Here is a 24,173-nt window from a genome sequence, read left to right as displayed (position 1 = left end):
CACTCATCAACAGGAATTAGGGTCAGTATGAAGGCTCAGGTTGTCTTATTGCAAAGCACAGACTTCACCCACTACTAACCATAGTCAAAAACCATGACAACAACAACAGAAGACAGAAACAGGAGAAAAGGCAGAAAAGTGGTATTTGAATGTCTTGTCTGCCAGTTAGAGCCGTATTATTCAACTTTTGTAGGGCAAAGGGTCAACAGAATAGGGACACTAAACTTCTTTTCTGAGGCAGATTGAACCAGTTTTCTTGCAGTATCTTTTAGGCCTGTGATATTTATTGTTTTCACTGATTTTTATTATTTAATTTATATGTGCATATTCATTGATATCTGTTATGTGCAAGGACATGGGCCAGGAGCTACAAAGGATGAAAAAAAAAAAACAAGGTGTAATTCTTTGGGCCACTTGAGACTGATGATAATAGTCTCAAAGATGAACTTGAGATGGACTCTATTTCCCACTAGATGGACCCTACTGGAAAGAGAGTCACAGTCAAACCAAACAGGCGGAATTGGCAGAGGAGAAATGCAGTGTTACCAGTTCAGAGGAGGCGGGGAGCATCATCAGTTAGGTCATTAGGGAAGACTTCAAGATGCAGGTGCCACTTAAACTGAGCTTGAGAAGAGCTGGAGGGAGGACATTCTGGGTGGAAGAGAGCCTAGTGAGAGGCAGGGAAGTGGGAGGCCATGATGTGTTTGGATGAAATAGTGATCTGGTTTGGATGAAATGCAGATAAGGCTAAATTAGACTGAAGAGTCAAGTTAGGATGATAAGGTTGCTTGTGAAAGAAAAAGAAAGTCTTTAAAGCTTTATAGCATGGATGTGAAGGCTGAGAGCTGTACTTTAGAAAGATTAAGCAATGCAATATGTCGGTTTCAAGTCTAGGACCCTGAGAAATGTTGGTAACATTGATAGGAAATAGGAAACCTGGGGGAACCAGTTTGCACTCCCCCATTCATATTTATGGGTATTTAATTTGAAGAACTACGGAAATGCAGAACTGGACTTTGGGGGGAGGGGCAGGAGAGATTATATCAAGTAGTCAGTTACAAAGGTAAGTGAAGTTGTGATAATGGCAAGACGGCAAAGAGATGAGTATGCAAGAGAAGAGGGTCAAGGACAGACCTCAGGGGTGTAAACATCTAGCTAGCAGGCAGTAGAGAGAAGTCAGTGGGAAGCAGAGGAGGAACAGTAAGAAAAATCGTGGAAAAAGCAGAATTCAGTGTTTGGGGGAAAAAGGAGGGGAGAATTTCAGAAAATTAAATGATTTATTAAATTGTAATCTTCAGAGCAGGTTAGATAACCTATTTATTTCCATATTCCCCCACAACAGGTGTAGTACAATATTGCACATATTCTTACATTCTTGGTGTTCAATAAATGTTAAATGAATATGTGCAATGCTCTACAAAGTGTGAGGAGTGGGAAGACTGTGAGAAGACCATTTGTTTTCATGACTAGGACATTCTGGTGATTGTTCCTATACTGTGAATTTCCAGCCTTTCTGTTTTCAGGAAAATAAAGGATAAAGATCTTGTCTGAATCAAAGATTAAGGAACATACAATATTGTCTCTAGGGTATGAATTCTGTTGGACCATGAATGAAAAAATGCTTTCCTCATATTACATATTGCCACTCAGCACTCTGTTTGTGTTGAGTGTGTGGTCGAGAATGTGTATGATAGCAGGAGGTGGAGGCCACCAAGACACCCACCTGTGGAGAAGAGATGAGTCCATGCAATGGGGTCCACAAAATTATAGTAACATCTGTCAGAATCCTTGCACTAGGTGGACAGAGGGTACCACAGTTGTATCTTATACACACATTAAGTGGAAAGAAGTAAGGAGAACAAGAACCCTGGCATAATAACACCTATGTAAACAAAAACACACATGAACCAACACTGACCAGTGTAATGCAAGGATACACACATGGCCAAAGACATTCATGAGTGGGTATCTCCTGGGGCAAGTGAGGGAATAAACATGAGAATTAGGGTGAAGGGGAAAATAAAAACAAGGACCTTGAAAAGATCAACAATGATGTATGTGACTGATTCATACTTTGTGGGGGACATCAAAAGAAAAGAGGGCATATGTGATGGAAGAATTTTTTTTTCATCATGATAAGTGTATTCTTTATTTCCCACCCCCTATTTCGTCCATCCTCCCACCCACCTCCCCATCAGTTTGTTCTCTATAGTTAAGAGTCTGCTTCTTGGTTTGTCTTTTTCCTTTGCTCATTTGTTTCTTAAATTCCACATATGAGTGAGATCATATATTTGTCTTTCTCTGGCTTATTTTGCTTAGCATTATACTTTCTAGCTCTATCCATGTTGTTGCAAATGGCAAGATTTCATTATTTTTTGTGGCTGAACAATAGTCCATTGTATATATATATACCACATCTTCTTTATCCATTCATCTATTGATAGATACCTGGGCTGCTTCCATAGTTTTGCTATTATAAATAACGCTGCAATAAACATAAGATGCATATATCTTTTTGTATTTAGTGTTTCTGTATTCTTTGGATAAATACCCAATCGTGAAATTACTGGATCATATAGTATTTCTATTTTTAATTTTTGGAGGAACATACATACTGTTTTCCACGGTGGTTGCATCAATTTAAATTCCCACCAGTAGTGTGTAAGGGTTCTGTTTTATCCACCTCCTTGCCAACACTTGTTTCTTGTGTTTTTGATTTTAGTCATTCTGACAGGTGTAAGGTAATATCTCATTGCAGTTTTGATTTGCATTTCCCTGATGATTTGTGACATTGAGCATCTTTGCATGTGTGTGTTGGCCATTTGTATGTCTTCTTTAGAGAAATGTCTGTTCATAACTTCCGCCCATTTTTAAACTGGATTATTTGCTTTTGGGGTGTTGAGTTGTATCAGTTCTTTATATATTTTATATATTTTGGATACTAACCCTTTATTGGATATGTCATTTGCAAATATCTTCTCCCATTCTGTAGGTTGCCTTTTAGTTTTCTTGATTTCTAGATTACGAGAAGTGTTCTGTATCAGATGGGCTGTGTCAGGTCATAGCTTCATGGTAGTCATAACCCTTCTAAGCAATACGGGAAACAATTGTTTCCTTTCTGTGCAGAAACTTTTATTTTGATGAAGTCCAAATAGTTTATTTTTGCTTTATTTTGCTTGCCTCAGGAGATATATCTCAAAAATGTTGCTATGGCCAATGTCAGAGAAATTACTGCCTGTGCTCTCTTCTAGGGTTTTTATGGTTTCAGGTCTCACATTTAAATCTTTAATCCATTTTGAGTTTATTTTTTGTGTATGGTGAAAGAAAGTGGTCCAGTTTCATTCTTTTGCATGTTCTTGCCCAGTTTTCCCAACACCATTTTTTGAAGAGACTTTTTCCCATTGTACATTCATTTCTCCTTTGTTGAAGATAATAGTTGACTATGTAATTGTGGGTCTATTTCTGGGTTTTCTGTTCCAGCCCATTGATCTATGGGTCTATTTTTCTGCGTGTACTATAGTGTTTTTTAATTACTGCTGCTTTGTAATACAACTTGAAATCTGGAATTGTGATACTTCCAGTTTTGTCTTTTTCAAGATTGCTTTGGCTATCCGAGGTCTTTTGTGGTTACATACAAATTTTAGAATTGAAAAATGCTGCTGGTATTTTGATAGGGATTGCATTAAATCTGTAGATTGCTTTGGGTAGTATGGACATTTTAACAATATTTGTTCTTCCAACCCATGAGCATGGAAATGTCTATTGTTTTTCTGCACCATCTTGAATTTCTTTCATCAATATTTTATAGTCCTCAGAGTACAGGTCTTTCACCTCTTTGGTTAAATTTATTCCTAGAAAATGTATTGTTTTAGGTGCAATTGTAAGTGAGGTTGTTTTCTCAATTTCATTTTCTGTTGCTTCATTATTAATGTATAGGAATGCAGCAGATTTCTGTACATTGATTTTGTACCATGCGACTTCACTGAATTCATTTATCAGTTCTAGTAATTTTTTGATGGAGTCTTTAGGGTTTTCTATGTATAGTATCATATAATCTGCAAATAGAATTATATTTCTTCCTTACCCATTTGGATGCCTTTTATTTCTGTATGTAGTCTAATTGTTGTGGCTAAGACTCCCAGTACTATGCTGAATAAAAGTGGTAAGAGTGGGTATCTCTGTCTTCTTCCTGACCTTAGGGGAAAAGCTCTCAGTTTTTCACCATGGACTATGATGTTGGCTGTGGCTTTTTCATATAAGTTCTTTATTATGTTGAGATATGTTCTCCCAGACCTACTTTCCAGAGTTTTTATTATGAATTCATGTTGTACTTTGTGAAATACTTTCTCGGCACCTATTGAAGGTGTCTTTTTTTTAATCCTTTCTCTTACTGAAGTGACAGATCATGTTGATTGTTTGACAAATATTGAACCACCCTTGCATCCTGGCAATAAATCCCATTTGATTGTGGTGTATGATTTTTTAAAATGTATTGTTGGATTCAGTTTGCTAACATTTTGTTGAGGATCTGGTTCTTTAGAAATATTGGCCTGTAGTTCTCTTTTTTTGTAGTGTCTTTCTCTGGTTCCATATATGATGGAAGCATTTTTACAAATCTCAAAAAACTAAACATAGTAAAAAGCTCACACAATAATCAGTGGGGTGACTATATAGGTTTTACGTTTATTACGGTTATTAGCAAACCAAAAATAGAAACATATACTATCTATATCTATAGTAAAATTCATGCATATAATAAGGTCTATTAATTTGGGTCTCAACTCAAAGTGACATCAGGTGTGTTAGCAGCAAGAAGGGTGTGGCAATTATAGTTGGAGCAGAGTACACAGTGTTCCACCCACAGGTTCTTCCAACACACACAAAAAAAGCATACCAAATGGTATAACCTAATATAATACTTTATTGTCTAATACATTACATATTATATAATTATCAAGCAGGAATCCAGTATTAACATTTGTATTCTAGCTTAACAGTTACATTTACTAGTCCTTCTCATTAAAATGTGTGTTTAACAAATTAGTTTTCTACCCATTCAGATAATGAGAAGTGCAACTTGAATTTAGTAGCAAGGATATTCTTTATACATACTAACTGGCATAAAATATAAATAGAAAGACATACTTTTACAAAGAATACAGGAACCATCCTTTCACATGTAGTGAAATCAGAATCATATTTCTGCCTTTTCCTCACTTTTGTCAAACTGGAAATTGGACCCAGCAGGGTCATGCAAACTGCCCCCCCCCCCCCCAGGAAGACCTACTGCAGGCTAATCTGAAGGGCTGTGTGTCTTTGTCTTTACTACTTTCAACACAGATTTCCACTTCCTATTCCTTTGTTCTAACCATTCTTTTTTAAACCTGTCTTGAAAAAAACTATGATTATCTTCATCCTCTGTCTCAGAGATGATTTCCATCTTCTGAATGATGAGTTTAATAAGCTCATGCTGTTTTTCCAGAAGAGAAGTGAGATCCTTCAGCCTAAAAGGATATATATGTCTCATGAATTTATTGTCAATGATCTTTTCAGTCCTTGAGTGCGGAGAGGCCTAGATTACGAGAAGTGTTCTGTATCAGATGGGCTGTGTCAGGTCTTAGCTTCATGGTAGTCATAACCCTTCTAAGCAATACACATTTTTTAAGTTTAAGTGTTCTTCTTAAGGTTGTACTGTTAGTTCTTGGCCAGTTTATTTTTGTTCTTATTTTAAAGATTAAAATGTTCTTGCACAGAAAGATTAACTGGCTTGCCCAAGGTCATAGAGTTAGTAAGCAGTTGAATAGGGCTTTAAACTCAGGTAAATTAACTCTAAAGCCCTCATGCTTAACCACTGGACACAGCATAGCTTCTCTAGGAATCCTGAAAATCTTTCAAAGCTTTGATGTATGAATTCATATGGCTCATGGAAATGCAGTTTAAGATACTGACTGGCAGAACTGATTGGTGAATTGCAGCAAATAAGTTGTTGGGTCTAAAAAATTTCTCATGATTCTCAATATACTATGACATCAGTCAACTAAAGCATGACTTAATATGAGATAAACACAAATATACAATATAACCTTACACTATACATCATTATTTAAAAGTTTTAAGTTTCTCAAATACAGATATAAAGAAAAACACATACCTATATTTCTGCTTCAATATTTCTATTTCTAGAGATGTGTCAACATTTGGAATTTCCGGTCTTGTTTCTTTGATGTAAAAAATAAAATGAAATATACGCTGTGGGATAAAAGATGAACAGTTACTCAGGTTGAACTCAATTCAGGAACTATTTCTTGAATGTGTACCCATGATTCAGCTACTGAACCAGGCATCCTAGCACCACAAATAGCTAAGACATAGCTGTTGAGCTTGAGCTCCCTCAAGGAGCTCACAATCTGTTGACAGAAACAGACCTATAAAGCGCTATAAAATGAATCATGCATATCATAATGAAGCACAAGATGTATAGATAATACAGAAGGAGAAAATTGGAGTGGAAGATTGTTTATGAAAAGGTATAACTGAATCATCATATATTTTCTCATGAAAAATGCTCATTATAAGTGGTGGTATTCCATATAGGATTAATTGTTCTCTAAAACTGCACCATTATGCAACACAACTGAGTTTCCCATGAGGACATTTCTGAAATGCTATTTTAATATATATTTTTAAAATTTAGTGTCTTTTAAACCATTGGTAGACGAATGTGTCAAGGGCAGATATGAAATGACCGGAAATGAGGCAATTTTAGGAGTCCAGGCAAAAGAAGATGGCAGCACACACAGGCCACCCAGGAAGCCTAATCAACCAAACTTGGGAGTGACTGGGTGTGAGGGGTCAGGAGTGGGGAAAAGGAGACATCAAGGATGACATCTTGCACAAGCAAATGGTGTTGACATTAAGAAACTTTGGAGAGAGAAGAGGCTTCTTCATTCTTTCCCTGCAGGGGGAGTGAAACATGTGAGGAGTGAAAATTGTGAGTTTCTTTTGCATGAGTTTGTTTTGAATATGCTGAATTTGAGGTACCTTGAGACATACCAGTAAAGATGTCAGGTAGAGAGCTGGACATAGGAGCCTGGACCTCAAAGAGAGCTCTAGGCTAGAGAATCAATTGCTGAGCCTTCTGTATTTTAGGAATAGTTGCAACCATGGATATGAATGAAATTGAACAGGGAAATAGTGTAGTTAGAATAAAGCCTAAGGTGATACTCAGACTGACTTTATCATTTCATGACTACACAATGAAAAATTAACACGCAAAGAACTCAGAATATTCATAGAGAGATGAGGAAGCCCAGGCATGATCAGGATTAGCATCCAGTACTTCTCTTAATATGGTCCCTTTTCCATTATAATGCAGTGGCTTGCTTAGTCTTCGACACTTAGCACATTTTCTATTATGTACATTCCCAATGCATGTGCGTGCATGTGTATATGTACCTATGTGCTCTATATTTGCATAGACACATTTTTTTCACATATATGTAAGTGGCATGTGACTAGGAAAAGCAAAAAGGTACACTGTAAAAAAGATATAGGGTACAGCTGATCCACCCAACCACCCATCCACTCTCAAAGGGATGTGGTACACATTCAACACAAATGTTGTGAATGAGCCAGTAGGACAAATGCCTCCCTCACACTGCCCATCACATTCTCACTGTGGGTTAATCATGCACTTACTTTTTTAAATCACAATTACTTCTTTTCCACAGGTACAGTGACTCAAAGTCTATAAAAGGGTACCTTTAGGGATAACACAATGAATGAATGTCAAATGGTATTGCGTGATTTATGCTGATATTTTTCACATGTACTTACTAATAACCCTGTACATCTGGGTCTGTTGGGATACACAATGATGGATTTCTGATCTACTTTGCGTAGGAACCAGAGGGGCAGCTTCTTCTCTAAGCTGGTATGAAGTTCCACCTAAAGTACAGTTTGGATTTATTGAGAGGAATCATTAATAAGCATCTGGAATGTTTACACCACACAAAAGCAACTGCTGTTAGTACAGCAAACTGAAAACTGATTCCTGTGTCCGGCTTTATGCACAAGCAGCTGGGCTGGCCAGGTTTGCTGTCTCTCAGCTCATCCACTAACAAGACAGGGGCAGCAGTCTGCAGCTGGGGCAAACTGTTTACTGAAGGAATTCAGTGTAAGTGAGCAGATGTTCATTGTTCAGGGACCGTGGCTGACAGTGGGCACATCAGACGGCAACGACTCGGCCCATACTCTGGGGCATCGTACGACAAGATGCACGCAGCCAGGCTGTGCGGCGGGCATGATGCACACCTGCGACAGGGGAGGAAGCCATGCTTAGATGGAGGACCACGACAGGAACCAGCGAAAGGACCGCAACTGGCACATCGAAGGGTAGTACTTCATCGACTTTTCACACTGTGCTGTCGGGTGCAAAATGGTTTATCCGCGACATATCTTGAGTCTAATTTCTGTTTTCAGAGATACAATCTTTTGTCTCATTTAACAGATTTACCTTGAGTTGATATTTAGTTTTCTGTTTGCCAAATTTTCTCTTCCACTTTTTTTTTTTTATAGTCCTTTGTGTCTGTTGTTTAGATGGGTTTATTGTAATCACCATGTAGGTGAGTTTGCTAAGACCATAGGCATTTTCATACATGGGCATTTCAGTCGTTCACACCCACAAATGGTGAGATGGTAAGAACTTCCCTGACCACCTGTTTAAAATGTCAGCCTTTCTCTCACACAACACGCTCTGTGTCTTGCTTCCCTATTTTTATAACACTTACCACCACTTAACGTGCTATGTACTAGTTCCAGTTTCAAGAACAGCTATATTTTCTTGTATTTTATTCACAACACCAATTAGATATTTTCTTTGGGTTTCTATAATAAATAATTTCCAAGGTTCCTTTTTCCCTTGGGTCTTAAGGGCAATATTCCTTTCCTCTTGCAATACACATTTTTTCCAGAGGTCATATGTTATCATTCACTTATGTGATTGAAAAATATTTATTCAAGTCTAGTGCCTGCCAACAGACAAAGCACATGGTGTGTCTTAACCCTGTCCTTTTTCTACATAGGACCTGCCAGATTTCCTTGCTCCAGTATGGTCCTGGGGAGGAAGGCAAGCAGAGCTTCAAGTCCAACCTTGGTGGGTCTGCTGGGACCCACTGGGCATGGCTCCTCTGGGCTAAGGGCTCATCTGCACCTCCACCTGCTGGGTTTCCCATGTTGAAGGTAAGAGAGCCCCGTGGCTCTCCTTTTGTGATGTGCAGATGTCTGTCCATGTGTGGGGTCTACAGCTGCCAGCCTGAACCGGAAGCGGGGATACTCATGTTGAAAACTAAAGCGCTCCAAGCTCCTCAAAATACTCATGACTCGTGTCTTTGAGTAACTGTTACAGCTCCCAGCAGGCGCTGTCCCAGGGACCTCTCTGTCCCCACTTATAAGGGTCTGAAAGAAGACTAAATGTCCCTCTGTGAAAGGGCTGCTGCCGTCCCCTTATGCTCCGGTTCTGATGTGGCCTCAGACTCAGGTTGTATGTCTGACAGAGTTGTACATGGTTGTAGAGATTTGCTTAAACAACAACTTAGGGGAAATAAGAGAATGGCTTCTTGGGTTTCTAGTCCATGCTCTTCGTGATCCAAAACAAGGCACAGATAACACAGGAGCACTTGCTTTGCCTGTTTCCTTTATAGGCCCTTGTGCCGTCGTGTTTCAGGGAAGAGATCAAATCTAGTATAGAATTGTGTTTTTTTTTTTTAAGATTTTATTTATTTGAGAGAGAGAGAATGAGTGAGAGAGAGCGCACACATGAGAGAGGGGAGGGTCAGAGGGAGAAGCAGACTCCCCGCCGAGCAGGGAGCCCAATGTGGGACTCGATCCTGGGACTCCAGGATCATGACCTGAGCCGAAGGCAGTCGCTTAACCAACTGAGCCACCCAGGCGTCCCAGAATTGTGCTTTTCATATCAACTGTACTGACACTGTAGTTTAGTGGGCTTCCCCCAGAAGTCTTATGTAGGGCTGTTGCTTACATCGTTCTTTTTATTTACTTTCCTTGATCTTTTCAAGAGTTGTTATGAAGCACTGACGACATGCCTGCGAAGAGGTTTATACATCGCTTTTCCTCTCCTCACCCACCTCCCTCGAGTCCCGCACTCCATTTTTGTTACAGTAGTAACTGGTCAGTTAGCTCTTCCTTCCTCTAATCTTTCTCCACTAAGTCGAGATAACAACAGAGCATCTTATATACCACTTTCACCTTGTTCTCATTCTTTGGAAGAGCTGATAGTAACGTCCCACTCACTAACAAAATAACTTGAAGCACTTCCACCATTTACTGCCCTTTCTTTCAAAGGTAAGGTTTTCGGGGGTGCCCGGCTGGCTCAGTCAGGAGACCGAGACTCTATATCTCAGGGTTGTGAGTTCGAACCCCAGGTTGGATGCAGAGATTACTCAAAAATAAAATCTTAAAAAAAAAAAAGCTAAGGTTTTCTTGTGCTGTTTTTTAATAAAGCCCTCAATCGTCTTGAGCTGCCTTAGTGCCCCCTAAGGAGCCATCCTTCCAGGCCAGGTGGCCCTTCACCCCTCCTTAGCCACTTCTCATTCTGCCTTCAGCCCTTTGCTCCTGCCGGGTACGGCCCTTCTGGATTGGCCTCGCTGCTCCTCTAAATCCTATCTTTCATTGTCTGGCTCACATGCCAACTTTTCATGTAGCATTTCCTTAACTGTGTTTGCATTCATTTTCTGTACCTAACATTTTAACCATTTAATTTATATATATTTGTTCTTTAAATGTGCCAAGCCCTCTCTGTATAATGTACAGCTTAGTCACAGAAAAGAGTTTAAGGATAGTTCTAAGTTGATTTTGATATTTTATACTCTGAATGTTCAGTTGATGTGCTAATTAGATTAATTTTACTTATTAAAGTCAGTAAGTAACTGGGTGAGTTTATGCTGGGGTTCTGTGTTCTCTCATGCTAAGTTGTATTGTGCTCCACACATACCATGTACTGGAGCATTTTTCAGAAATAAACATATGCTAATGGATAGCTGAATGAGTGAGAGAGAAGAAAGCAGCGTGACAAAGAAAAGTGAAGAGGATAAAGTTAAATCTTATCATGAATTGGTCTTTCTCTTGAACTGGCCTAAGTTTCTGAATGTGTATGTTCAACTGGTCATCAGATATTTTTGAAGCATCAAGTATTCCCATTCAAATCTGAAATTTAAAGACAATGCAAATAAGAGCATAGAAATAGTTTTGCATTGTGTAATAGGAGACCACCTCACAAGATTCAACAGCCAAGGACCTATCCAGAAGCCTCTGAGTCAAGCAAATTTTACATCCAATTATTTAGAAAAATGTAAGGGATGTGACAAAGGGACAAAATCTCATGGATGCAGTGAACACTTCAATATAACACATGATGTGGGAAGCTTGTAAGGCTATGGCCAGAATATCAGGAGATCCTTGGAACAGTGGGGCTATGACAAGACAGAATACCTCACACCTGTCATATTCTTATTTAGCAGCTAGCTACCTGGTTGGCCACATGTTGACATTAAAAGAGGCCCAGATAATTTCTCTGTTCCTCTGCCGATACTGTTCTGAAAATTTCTTCCTCATTTCTGATCCTTTGACTACAGCAGGTATACCAGGGAATGTGCATGACAGGCACTATAAGGTGTGGTGCTTCTCAGCCCTAACGAAATGTCAGTTTTAAATAACTGGTCACAGAAATCAGCTATTCTCATACATGAATACTCACGATGGTGCTAATTTCAGGAAGTTTTAAATAAATACAGTACTTACCTGCATAGCAATCCTCTTCAACAATGCATGCTTCTGGACCTCTGCAATGTCACCAACTGCCAAACCAATCTGAAGTACAACATAGCACCAAGTCATTACCAGCTTGATGGCTCACCTCAAAATGCATTAAGATCTCTTTGGCTGCACTGAGGGAGTGAGCATGTAAATTGCCTAGTAGTGGCCTCAGCACACATGACTAACACATCTTGCAGCAAACTGCAAAGCCTATATACCTTTGTCACAATGGTAGCCACGCTGATGGATTCATTGAGTGTTATCCTAAAAAATTAGGACACAGCAATTAATCAAATTCATTTTAATTAAAATAAAAATTTATTTTTGCAGACGATAGGGGTGATAGAATATCAAATGTCACTGGGGTAAGCCATGCAACGTGGTTGCAAACTGCAGGAGTTTGGCATCTAAGGTAAACAAGAGTGACCTGACAACATGGAAAAGTTAAATAGCAAACTGAGGCGAAGCAGAAATGTCTACCTTACATAGGTTTGGCAGGAAGGGGTACACTGCAAGGGGGGGTGTGGCTTTGGTAACAAAAACAGTAACTCTGTCTAGAACTCCATGGCTTCATAGAATTAGGTGAGGGGAACCCGTCAGCTCAGTTCCACTCAATCCAAATTAAATTCACTTACTTACATTAGCTGCTGCCTATTTCATTAGACAATCAGTACCTGCCTATGCTGAACCAGCCTTCTGGATGCTGGTGCTCTCAAAAACTCAAAGTCAAGTAAACTGCATGAGAGAAGGGCTCGGTCTGTCCAAGTCACCACTGTATGCCCAGTGCTTAGAACCATACAGGGCATATAGTAGGTACACAAAATAGCTACTGAGTGAATGAGCACTGAAAGAGTATATTCCAGGGTGTGCAGACTAGCACTGAGAACCATGTATAGTCAACAAGTACATCACTTAGAACATCACTGTGGTGACAATTTGCAGGAAGGATTAGAGAAGTGAGACAAGATAGCCTCTTTGGGCTACTGCAGCAATATGGATGAGGAACCATGAGGGTGTAAGCCAACTGGAAGTAGGCATAAGAGGCAAATATTTACTGGAAGAAGTGAGGAAAGGGCAGAGCTGAATCTAAAGTATCTTCCAATGATCTGAGATGACCAGGAAGGTGCTACTGAGAGGCATCGGCAGAGTTTGAAGGAAAGAAAACATTGACAGTCTTGGCTCTGTTGGGTTTGATTTTCTTCTAGGACGTGCAGGTAGAGATGGCACCAATGTATATATACTACTGTTAGGCCAAATCCTCTTCTAGATAATTATCTTCTAAAACATAAGGGATTCTAAGGGAAAAATGTGGGCTTTATGTCATTCTTTATTATTCTTCGTGTTGTCCTTTATTTTTCTAGGTCATCAAAATAAAACTCTGGAGTTGCATCAAGTAAGTGAATCAAAACATTAAGTAGTCGATCTTTTCTTTTCTTTCCAGAAACACTGTATAGCACAATTCCTGGTGCATAGTCAGACTCAGTAAAAGTGTATTGAATGTGTGCATGTTTACATAAATGAATAAGGGGGGAAAAATGCACTGTAATGTCAGCTCGGGTATTCCATGGACCTGGGATGTACTTCTGCCTGCATTGGCTAAGATGCTCGTGGCTGGAGCAGGTTCTCTGTGCAGGGCATGTTCATGTCTGCTGGGGATGTTAGCCTGTGACTGGTTTAGAGATGGCACCTGAATGCCACAGATGTCCGCGTGCCTGAGAGGCTCTTCCCCACTTGAATCTCTGGTCAATGAGAAATTTAAAGGCAGAGATGAGGTTTTAATCCTTCATTCCACCAAGATCTCTGCCCAACCTCTGACCCCCTACCCCAACTCCAGAGCAGCACACACCATTCATCTTTATTTCCTTATTCTTCAGTGTTGTAGTTCCTCATAGCATTTATCATCCCCATGACATTATATTACATATTTATTTATTTACTACTTAACTTCATGACTAATTTATAATGTAAGGACTGGGTATTGCTCTATTCACCACCATTTCCCAGCACCTGGATCAGTGTCTAGATTCTTCGTATCTGCCAAGTGAATGCATCCTGGCATCCCCTGGGCCTCATGCTGTGCCTGGCACACCCCCAGCACTAAATGAATGTTGAATGAATGGATTTTATAATAGTCCCTTTTGACTTTCATGAAGGGAGATGAAGGAGGCTAAGAATAATTTTCATTGCTAAATGCTCCAAATGATCAACAAACAGAAAATATAAGGACAAATTACTTACAAGTAAATTCATGAGTACAATTGGGACAAACATGGTAAAGGCAATAATCTGTATAAAGGACAGAACTGGATATGCCAATTTGTTTCTCAAAAACGGTTCTAGGAAGGCATCGCGATAATTAATATCTCCTAGCATCATGCTGAAGGTCTGGATTATAGAGAGCAATGGAGAGCTGAATGCATCCTGAGAAAAGATGGTAAGGTAAAAGTGAAATGCAAAATGCATGTAACGAAAAAATACTTCCTGAAGAGTAAAATGATAAAATCTTATTTACTTTTTTTAAGTCACAGGACTATAGCTACTGAAAGTGATAAGAACTAATAAACTGGCAATAAAATCATCAAGATCTTTTCTGCATCTATAACAAATCATCATGCATTATATATATAAACATTTTGACAATGGAAGAAAGTCATTGAGTTAGGCGATATTTTTTCCTTCAATAAAAATCATTTGAAGGCAACTTTATCAGATAAAAAATTATGTTACTATTAATTTTCTAAGCCATTCAGATTTAAGTATAAATATGTATTCCCAATATTCACATCAACAAAATCAACTACTAATGTAGCTGCCTCACCTGCAAACTTAGGAGGACGTAAAAGCTGAGGCCAAAAGCCAGAAGAAGGAAGACAAACACGACCGTAGACCTCAACAAAGTTTTCATGATTACCTCTAACATAACGATGAAAATTCCACAATTTTCAAATCTAGGAAAATTTAACAATTAAAATATGTATTTACTTTTCTGGTCAAAGTGTTAATATTCATCATGCATTAGGTACAATGTTTCATAGATGAGTAACTGAGGCCAGTTACTTTCAAAAAGGAGACATGAGAAATCATGAACAGTAGTCTTATTTTCAAACTGTCAAACGGTTTTCTTTTTCCTTCTTGTTAGTGTTTATCTTTGTTTTACTACTTGACCACTAGGTATCACTTCAAACAAAGTAGGAGAGAAAAATCTTCCCAGGATCATAGAAAGTGCTACCAAAGCTTGATAAAGGGATCCTAAAGATGATTTATGTGATGCATCCAGTGGAGATTCTAAATGAGCTCCTAGACCTGAAGGGCACACCCATATGATTTACATGGCCTCCTGAGGTTTCCTTTTTCTCTCCCAGAAACCAAAATTGTGAAATGGCTAGGCAGATAATGGATGTGTCATCTAGCCACCAATTTGGACATTTCCTTTGACAAAGACAGCTTGTTAAAGGGGGAATCATGAGACTTTAAAGCTGAAAGGGACTTTAGAGAAACTAAGTTCCCAAAAGATGTCCAGGAACTCGCTAAGGTCGCTGATAATGGCAAAGCCAAAGGAGTGGCAGTACCTGGACTTGCCTTGAAGCCTCTTGACTTCCAGACCACTGTTCTTCCCACCACACCATGTCCTTTCCAAGCGGCTGGGCTCAACCACACAACATTGTGCTTGTAAACAGTGATGCAGATGATATGGTAGGAAAAGCATGGTCCCTGGAGTTAGAAAGATGTGGGTAAAATGTCTGCTTGCTAGCTGAGATCCTGGGAAAGTTACTTAGCTCAGCCCTTCATTTTCTTCTTTTATATACTGTAATATTTATCTCGTTATTGTAAAGATTTTATGAAATAACTTTATCTCAACATTGGCAAGTGTGGGAGGTAAGAGAGCTTAGTCTTTTTTCCCCCTCTAGAATTAGGTTTTTTGAACTTCTTTTGTCTCTTATATCACTATTATTTCCCATACCTATCTCTTCATTTTGTTTTAATCTAAAGTAAATGCTTAGCAAATAATACCAAAGCCAAGAATAACCAATACTTTTATTCCAATTTAAACCCCACATTTAACCTAGATTTGTCTAGACCAGTGATTCTTGACCGCAGACTATTTTGCCACTCAGAAGATATTTGACAATATCTGGATACATTTTTTGTTGTCACATGGTGGGGGTGTTGCTACTGGTTATCTAGTCAGTAGAGGCCAGGGATGCTGCTACACGTTCTTCAATGCACAGGGCAGCCCCCCACATCAAAAAAATACCTAGCCACAAATTTCAGTAGTGCCAAGGTTAAGAATTCTTGGTCTATACTCTGAGCTCCAAACCTCTCTCACCTTTTCCTTAATAGTACATAAAATGTATCTGCACAGTCTAAAACAATTGGAAAAGGAATGAGCCAATTATAAATTTATGGTACTTAAAATAGTTCTTTTAATGTTAAAAATACCTAAGGGATATAGAAATCATTCAAGCTGGCTTTACCTCTGCAGATATAATAAGAAGTTCATCCAGTAGAAGTATATAGCAACCGCTCCACATTGCCACTGCAGAGAAGCTGGTATACCAATGAATAAGGGTAACACAAAAATGATGCTTGTTGTATAGATAATCCATTCAACTGCATTGGCATGATCCAAAATATAGTTCCTCTTCTGGGGTTGAAAAGAATTCAGAATTACCACATGTAGAGACCAAGACCTGGCATGTTACACACACACACACACGCAACATTTTTGTGACACTGCAGTTGGAGAGGTTTAGGACCGAGGAGCCAGCTTCTGCCATCCTCGACTGAACTCAGAGCCCTGGGTATGGACCAGTATTGGAGGTGGCCCAGCCTTTTCTGTTGACCTGGCACACTTTGGGAATCTGATACCTAAGGAAATTCTACAATTTCCTGGGCTTTTTCTGTAGAGCCCATTCCTTCTTAAGGAAATTCCTGGGGAGCTGCCGGTTGGTTTAATTAATTCCTTTATGCCTGTGTAAGGACATACATGTGAATTTCTCAGGATACAAATAAACTAAAGCTGCTTCTAAGGAGGTTTGAGGCCTGTGCTAAGACTTAATGACTGCAAAAATTTGACGTCATTTCCTACTCTTAAAGATTTCATGTTTTGGACATTAAATTTCCTATAGAGGTGATGATTTTAGTATCAATAAAAAAATGTGGAGACCAACTCTGTTAGAGAAATCATATAACTTTATAGTTTAGGTTATAATCTGTAAAAAAAAAAAAAAAATGAAAATTATGACAAGATTAAATAATATGCCCTAAATCATTTAAGCTACAATGGAACAATATAGTCTACTTCTCAGAATTGTGACAATTTACTGCAACTACATACACACACACACATAAGTACTTGCAATGTATATCAAACAAATGTGAAGCATTGTAACTATCATTAACATTCTTTAATGCACATATCAATGTGCTTATGTAACAAAGTAAATTTTCACATAAAATGAGGTATTGTATACAAGATATGTATCTTATAAAAAGATGCACAAAAAACCCCAAAAAGTGAATAAAAGACTTTAAACCTCCACACTGAGAAAAGATTGATGCCATTTATTAGCCAAAGTAAGGACCTGTAGATAACTCACGTAATTCTTGAGTCTGATCTGAACTTGGTCCACCCATTAAAACAAAAAATAAGGTATGAAGTAAAAATTACACTATAAAGTGTTCTCAAATTTTTTTATAACTTGAAATTTTATCCAATAAAGAAAAGCATTCTAATTAAGAAAGCAATTCAAAGAAAAACCCATTTGAAATGGAGTCATGGACCAAGTAAGTTCTTTATAAATTGTTACTAAAAGTATCAAATTCAAAATCTATTATGTTAGCAAAATATCTAACTTATATCAGAGAAAATACAGAAAAGTCATTCATAAGTTCATTTGTAGCCAAGCAGACCCATATGGACTAGTACAACGGGAACATCCTTACTTCAGATTTATCAAATACGCACCATTCAATGCAGGAGTCTTATCTAAAATCATGTGATTTCTACAGTTTGAAAAGTTTATGCTTGGTATTTCCAATCTATACATTTGTCAAGTTATGTGATTTTATTCTGATATATATTGCTTCAATAATAGTTCAGCAATTTATGTTCTGCATATTAAAATATTTGCAACTTTAGAGATACAAAATGTATTGTGTACCTGTTGGAAAATTTGGACCACTTCTTTGCAATATCCAAATATACTTGATAAAAAAACTAAAATCATGCAAACTTTTATAAAATATGAATTCTGAAACAGAAAAATACAAAACAAACCATTATGAAGGATATCAAATAAAACAATACTTAAGCGTCTTCATAATTTCCACTATTAAATATTTCATTTTTCTTCTGTTTCATTCCTACACTGTTTATATTTGCTTTAAACAGAAAATTACTGTGATACCAATATAAAGACAACTCATACCCATTTCATAATGTCCTTTCTAAGAGAGGTTCAAAAATTACCAAACGATTTCTAAAAGAATATGAAATCTGTAGACCTATATAAAAAAAATTTTTACTATGGTAAAATACACATAAACATAAAATTTACCATTTTCAAAGTTTTACATTTTACATGTATATTTACATTTCAAAATGTATAATTCTGTGACATGAAGGAAACTACCACCACCATCCATCATCATCTAGCTCCGTAATTTTTCATCATCCCCAAACACAAACCCTGTATCCACTAAGAAACACTTCTTTTCACCCAAAATCCCTGACAGCCACAAATCTGCTTTCTTGTAGACCTATTTTAAAGTTTTAAACTCCAGCATTAAAACTAGTATCTCATACATGTCAATTCTCTTTAATTTACAAACTCATTTATTGACCTATTTACTTATAGTCCCTCTCATTCCACAAAGGATTTTGGGAGAAATTGTTCATATATGAATTCTACAGTCTATTTATAATAAAGTCCTCATATTTCAGATTTATTATGGGGTTAGTATTTCTAAGGAAAAAACCACACTTTTGATAATAATTTTATTTTAAAAAGTTGAAATATAAAGACCAATTGAAAATACCTTGGTGTCTAAGATTTCTGAATGATCACTAGTTCCATTGATGATTCCAGTTGAGTTGAAAGCCATACCTGGCTTTATACTGATAACAAGAAATGTCATAGGCAGGAGACCAATGCAGTAAGATCCTAAGTTCATAACATGGGCTCTAAACCCATAAGCCAACCTACAAAAATTAATCACAATTTCAACAAAAAAAATGCATAAGATAAAAAGTGGAAAAAGTAGTTATAATCTCTCTCAGAAATCTATTTGGTAAATTCATTGAACTTTAGAACCAAGATCTTCAAATTCACCTTTTTTCATTTTCGGGAAAGAAATCTCAACTTCCCAGAAAATCATGACTTACGTAAAATCTCTCACCAAGTAATGGAAGAACAGAGACTTTAGCTCCTATTTTCTGACTTCCACGTTGATTGCTCTTCTCAGGTACCCCTTTCACTTCACCGTCCACTAAAATGCAAGGCCCAGGAGGAGTGCTTCTTCATGTCTTATATAAGGATTTCCACCCCCCAAATATTTCATTTAATGTCAAAGATGAACAGCATTTTAATACCAAAATTTGCCTTCAACACGTCTTTTTCAAAGTGTAAAACATTAAAATAATAAAATCTAAACAACTAATTAGAAGGCTTTAAACAAACTTAATGGGGGCATTAAAAAGAAATACTACTTAATACCCACCATTTCATAAGTAAGTATTCTTTACACACAGGATGGTTGAGAAGTTCTATGCGGTTATGTTGTACCATTACCTGAGAAATAAGGAAAGATCAATAAAAATAAATCCTATTAAACTAGTAAGTACAAACTAAGCTGTTTGCTGGTTTTATAAATTTATTTTAATATTGTAAAAGTAACACTTCCTTATGAAAGTTCGAAAAATCAAAAATTACAGCAAGAATGTATATTTTCAAAAACAAGCTAGAGAGAATCATTTTATACAGATGCAGTTATTTGATTCAGTTTGTCTCTCAATTTCTCACTAGTTGACATAGAATAAGCATTTTAATCTTAAACAAAATTACAACTGGAAAGGATATTAAAGATAAATAAGGAAGCTCTACACGCTTGTTCTTTACTTGAAGAAACTCAGGCTTATCTCTCTAGAAGAATTTTGAATAGTACACATAAATAGTCATTAAATTAGCTTGTAGATTATTAGGTTTTCGTGAATTATTGGGAACTATGAGTATTTATTTCAAAATTTTTTTCTTAGTGAGGGGAAGGAGGAAGAGGGAGAGAAAGAATCTTAAATGGGCTCCACACACAGTATGGAGCCTGACTTGGGGCTCCATCTCACAACCTTGAGATCATGACCTGAGCTAAAATCAAGAGTCAGACGCTTAACCGGCTAAGCCAACAAGGTGCCCCCAAATTAATTTTTAATTATTCAAGAAATACATAAATAGGGGGGCGCCTGGGTGGCTCAGTCATTAAGCGTCTGCCTTTGGCTCAGGTTATGATCCCAGGGTCCTGGGATCAAGCCCTGCATTGGGCTCCCTGCTCAGCCGGAAGCCTCCTTCTCCCTCTCCCACTCCCCCTGCTGGTGTCCCCTCTCTTGCTCTTTCTCGCTGTCAAATAAATAAATATTAAAAAAAAAAAAAATACATATAGGAAGTGATGTCAGCAAGATGGAACAGGAAGTCCCAGGCCCTCCTATACCCATGGAGAGAAGAGACATCAACTTAATAGCAATACCTGGAAACTGCCTTTGTGAGAAATACAGAAGCCAGTTAAGAGGTTCCTGCACCCCAAGCGAGCCAGTAGCCAAGAAGAACCACATCAAAGACAGCAGAAAAATCCATGGCATTTACTTGCCACAGTCCCTCTCCCAGCACAAAGCAGTGAGATCAAGAGAAAATTCCCAACTCCTAGCTTCTCCCTGAGGAGGAAAGAGAGGTGTGGAATGTTCTAACTTTGTAGGGAGATGCCCAAGGGACTGGTTTCTGTCCTGCCTGAATCTATATTTTATTAAATCTATTACTTTTTAGAATCTACAAAGATTTTGTTTCCTCCTATTCTCATTCCTGACATACCCTGATAGAAGTATTGCCTATTCTTTAAATTACAATTTAAAAACTTCCACATACATACACAAAAATTCTAAGTATAGCTGTAGTATAGTTACTTTTAGGTCATTTGGCTATTGAGTCTGAACTATAATAACAACTGCAAAACATAACATACTCCAGCAGAGCTAAAATGCTTTGCATAAAGCCAATGTGAGAGTCGTTTCCACGGCCAGCCTTGTGGGCATAAAGTCCATGGGGCTCTGCATCCTTCCTACTCCAAGTACTTAGTAAGCCTTCTAGATATCACTTAGGTGATGGTTGATACCATGATCTGTACCAAAGGCTTCCATGCAGAGAAATGAATTCATTTAAAGTGAATGAAAATTCCCAATTGGTCTAGACCAGTGCTGTCCAATAGAACTTTCTGCGGTGATGGAAATGTCCTGTATTTGTGTTCAATAGTAAAGCCACAAGGCACATTGTCTACTGAGTGCTTGAAATGTGGTTACTGCAAATGAACTTCTAACTTTACTTAATTTTAATCAGTTTTAAGTAGTCACATATGGCTAGTGGTTACCATATTAACACATATCTAGGCCCTAGGCCACATTTGGAAATGCAACCCTCAAATAGGTTTTCTTTTGCTTGCACACAGTGTTAATTTGTTGCCAGTGTTTATAAGGCTGGGCTGCCCTTCCCAGATGGCACCGACTTGTTGATGCTAGTAGCCGATCTCCTTTTAGACCATCTGTTACCTATTTCCTCTGTAGCTATTTGAGTTTGAGACCCCTGATTAAGACTGCAGTGGATCATCTTGGCATGGTTTTTATTGTCCCATCTGCTGGAAATGTAAAAGTACTCTTTGGAATAAGAGTTGATTTGGTCTTAAGTCTCTTGGGCAATTTGGGTCCACACTGTGCATGCTGGGCCTGCTTTCAGATTGGGATCACTCCTCCAGAAGGATCTAAGGTTCTGAAAGGTCAGAGTTTACTGTGGAGCCCAGTGGTTAGCTGACTTGGAAGCTATGATTGTAAAATGTCAGCCTTGAATTTTCCCGTGGTTTTGCATGGAGGAAACTCTTAAATATACAGGTTGACGGAGGTGGAGAGCAAGTGCTGATTGTCAGCCCATGTTGTCCATGGTTTATTGGATTCTGGGTTGGGGCAGGTTTAACATGACCATTAGGACTAGAGTGGTCAAGAGTGTGGAACTTTAGGGCAGATCAAATCATAGCAACTATAGAAAATGACTGTTTTCTTCCCTAAAAAATAAAGGGTTAGGACACATGGGGGACAGAGACCTAAAACTATTAATGTGGAATTCTTTCCAGGCCCCTTCCTGGAACTATTGCACCAAAACATTATAGAACCCATGTAGAAACAACCTGATAATGAAAATACCAGACTTACATTGAGGGTTGTAAGAGGCTCATATGTAACATCCTGTGCAGGTATTACTTTCTTGGTAAATTCTAATGGACACTGAAGATATGTGAAATTGTACTCGATCTGTAGGAGATAAAATTTTGAAAAAATTAACAGTCTAGTATATACCCCCAAAATAGGTCTTGAGAAATCAAATATGCAAGGCTATCATTCTGCTGAAAATTAAGTAGTTCAAATAAAATTGAGTCATTTTTGTCTGAAGAAATGTAGATTAAGTTATTTCATCTTAATTTCAAAAAATAAATATTTTTATATTAGGGGCACCTGGGTGGCTCAGTTGGTTAAGCCTCTGCCTTCGGCTCAGGTCATGATCTCAGGGTCCTGGGATTGAGCCCCGAGGTGGGCTCCCTGCTGAGCGGGGAATCTGCCGCTTCCGGTCCCTCTGCCCCTCCCTGCCCCATTCATGCTCTCGTGTTCTCTCTCAAATAAAGAAAGAAATCTTCTTTTTTTAATTTAAAAAATATCTCAGGAGGCTATTACCTAACCTTCTGTAACCCATAGTCATGGAAGAAGATGAACTCTCAAAAGATCACTTAGATCTTTGGAACTTCATTCTTCAGGCAGTACTGCTAAAGAAAATATGAAGGCTATGGGGCACCTGGGTGGCTCAATCGTTAAGCGTCTGCCTTCAGCTCAGGTCATGATCCCAGGGTCCCTGGATGGAGTCCCGCGTCGGGCTCCCTGCGTGGCGGGAAGTCTGCTTCTCCCTCTCCCACTCCCCCTGCTTGTGTTCCTGCTCTCGCTCTCTCTCTGTCAAATAAATAAAATCTTTAAAAAAAAAAAAAAAAAAGAAAATATGAAGACTAGAAACAACCCTAAATAATGCTATTAGAAACAATTAAAATATTGGGAGAAAATGGAAGAAAAATCCTCTCACAAGTAGATGATATAATAATATGACAAATGAAGACAATAATTGCCATCTTCTGAGATCATGGAACTCTAGTAACATTGTTTTTAATATTCATTAAAGAATTAGAATAAACTTCAAATTATCATGATAAAATAAACTTACATGGTAGTCTGGGCAAGACTTGTCTCCTGTGGAGGGTATTATGCAGCAATCTAAAAGGACCTTTAAGAAAGAAAAAGTGGCTAAGATATTAGTCAGAAGACTACATAAGAGACAGGATTTGATTCCCTTTCTAAAATTATACCCAAGATATTCCTTTCCTCTCCCTTTATTTCTAGTACCTCAAAGATAAACTATAATCCATGTCATTAAGGAATAAAGTTTAAAATATAAAGTGTTTCAACTATCACTGCATGCCTCAGAAATACCAAGTGATTCAGAAAATGTACCACATGCTTAAGAATGAAATTACATTTACTAAAATTTGAGTAAGAAATATTTCATTAGTTTGGCCTAAGATTTGATGTCCTGGGCTTCTAGAGAATATATAAAGGATGCCTTTGCTCAGCATCTTATAGTGATAATTTATTATCTCTAATTGTGATCTCATGGCTGAGCACTGGGGTCTTTCTTTGGGCTAGGTGTCATCTTCCATATTGCTCAAGCATGGAGTACTGTGTTGGTTTCTGTATCTCACTTGCTGAGCAACACTGACAAAGTATTCATCCAAAGCAGCATGGACAGCACAGTGGGGAATAGGTGTTATACGCAGCAATACTGAAGGCCCTCTAGATGCTTTAGACAAGGAGAGAATGCTTAAGGGATCATTAGAGCCACACCTCTAGGGTGTGTAGGGACAAATATTTTTATGGGGTACCTATTAACATAAACAATTTCAGTCACCCCCAATCTGTGTGTTGGCACCTTTCTGGTGGCCCAAATTCATCATCCTGAGAACAAAATACTTCTCAGTCAGATTGCCCTCCTGGA

At 38.1% G+C, this 24,173-nt stretch overlaps 1 protein-coding gene across 1 annotated transcript in view; it reads right to left on the bottom strand.

The window, feature by feature from the left end:
* Positions 1–5,293: 5,293 nt before the first annotated feature.
* TRPA1 (transient receptor potential cation channel subfamily A member 1) overlaps positions 5,294–24,173 on the bottom strand; it is a 52,559-nt gene continuing 33,679 nt past the window's right edge. Inside the window, exons 16-27 of the mRNA XM_045898994.1 lie at positions 23,346–23,405; positions 22,295–22,393; positions 19,555–19,625; positions 18,874–19,036; positions 17,997–18,086; positions 16,308–16,477; positions 14,651–14,780; positions 14,071–14,253; positions 11,818–11,886; positions 7,837–7,947; positions 6,152–6,249; positions 5,294–5,504 (exon numbers count right to left, since the gene is read on the bottom strand). Of these exons, the coding sequence (XP_045754950.1) occupies positions 5,294–5,504; positions 6,152–6,249; positions 7,837–7,947; positions 11,818–11,886; positions 14,071–14,253; positions 14,651–14,780; positions 16,308–16,477; positions 17,997–18,086; positions 18,874–19,036; positions 19,555–19,625; positions 22,295–22,393; positions 23,346–23,405 (1,455 nt within the window). The remainder of the gene's footprint in view (positions 5,505–6,151; positions 6,250–7,836; positions 7,948–11,817; positions 11,887–14,070; positions 14,254–14,650; positions 14,781–16,307; positions 16,478–17,996; positions 18,087–18,873; positions 19,037–19,554; positions 19,626–22,294; positions 22,394–23,345; positions 23,406–24,173) is intronic.

This window comes from Mirounga angustirostris, unplaced genomic scaffold (assembly GCF_029215605.1).
Source record: "Mirounga angustirostris isolate CCGP_5_RB_7025 unplaced genomic scaffold, mMirAng1.0.hap1 SCAF_4, whole genome shotgun sequence".
NCBI classification, from domain to species: domain Eukaryota; kingdom Metazoa; phylum Chordata; class Mammalia; order Carnivora; family Phocidae; genus Mirounga; species Mirounga angustirostris.
The sequence above is the reverse complement of the archived record's forward strand: the minus strand, read 5'-3'. Positions and strand labels throughout refer to the sequence as shown.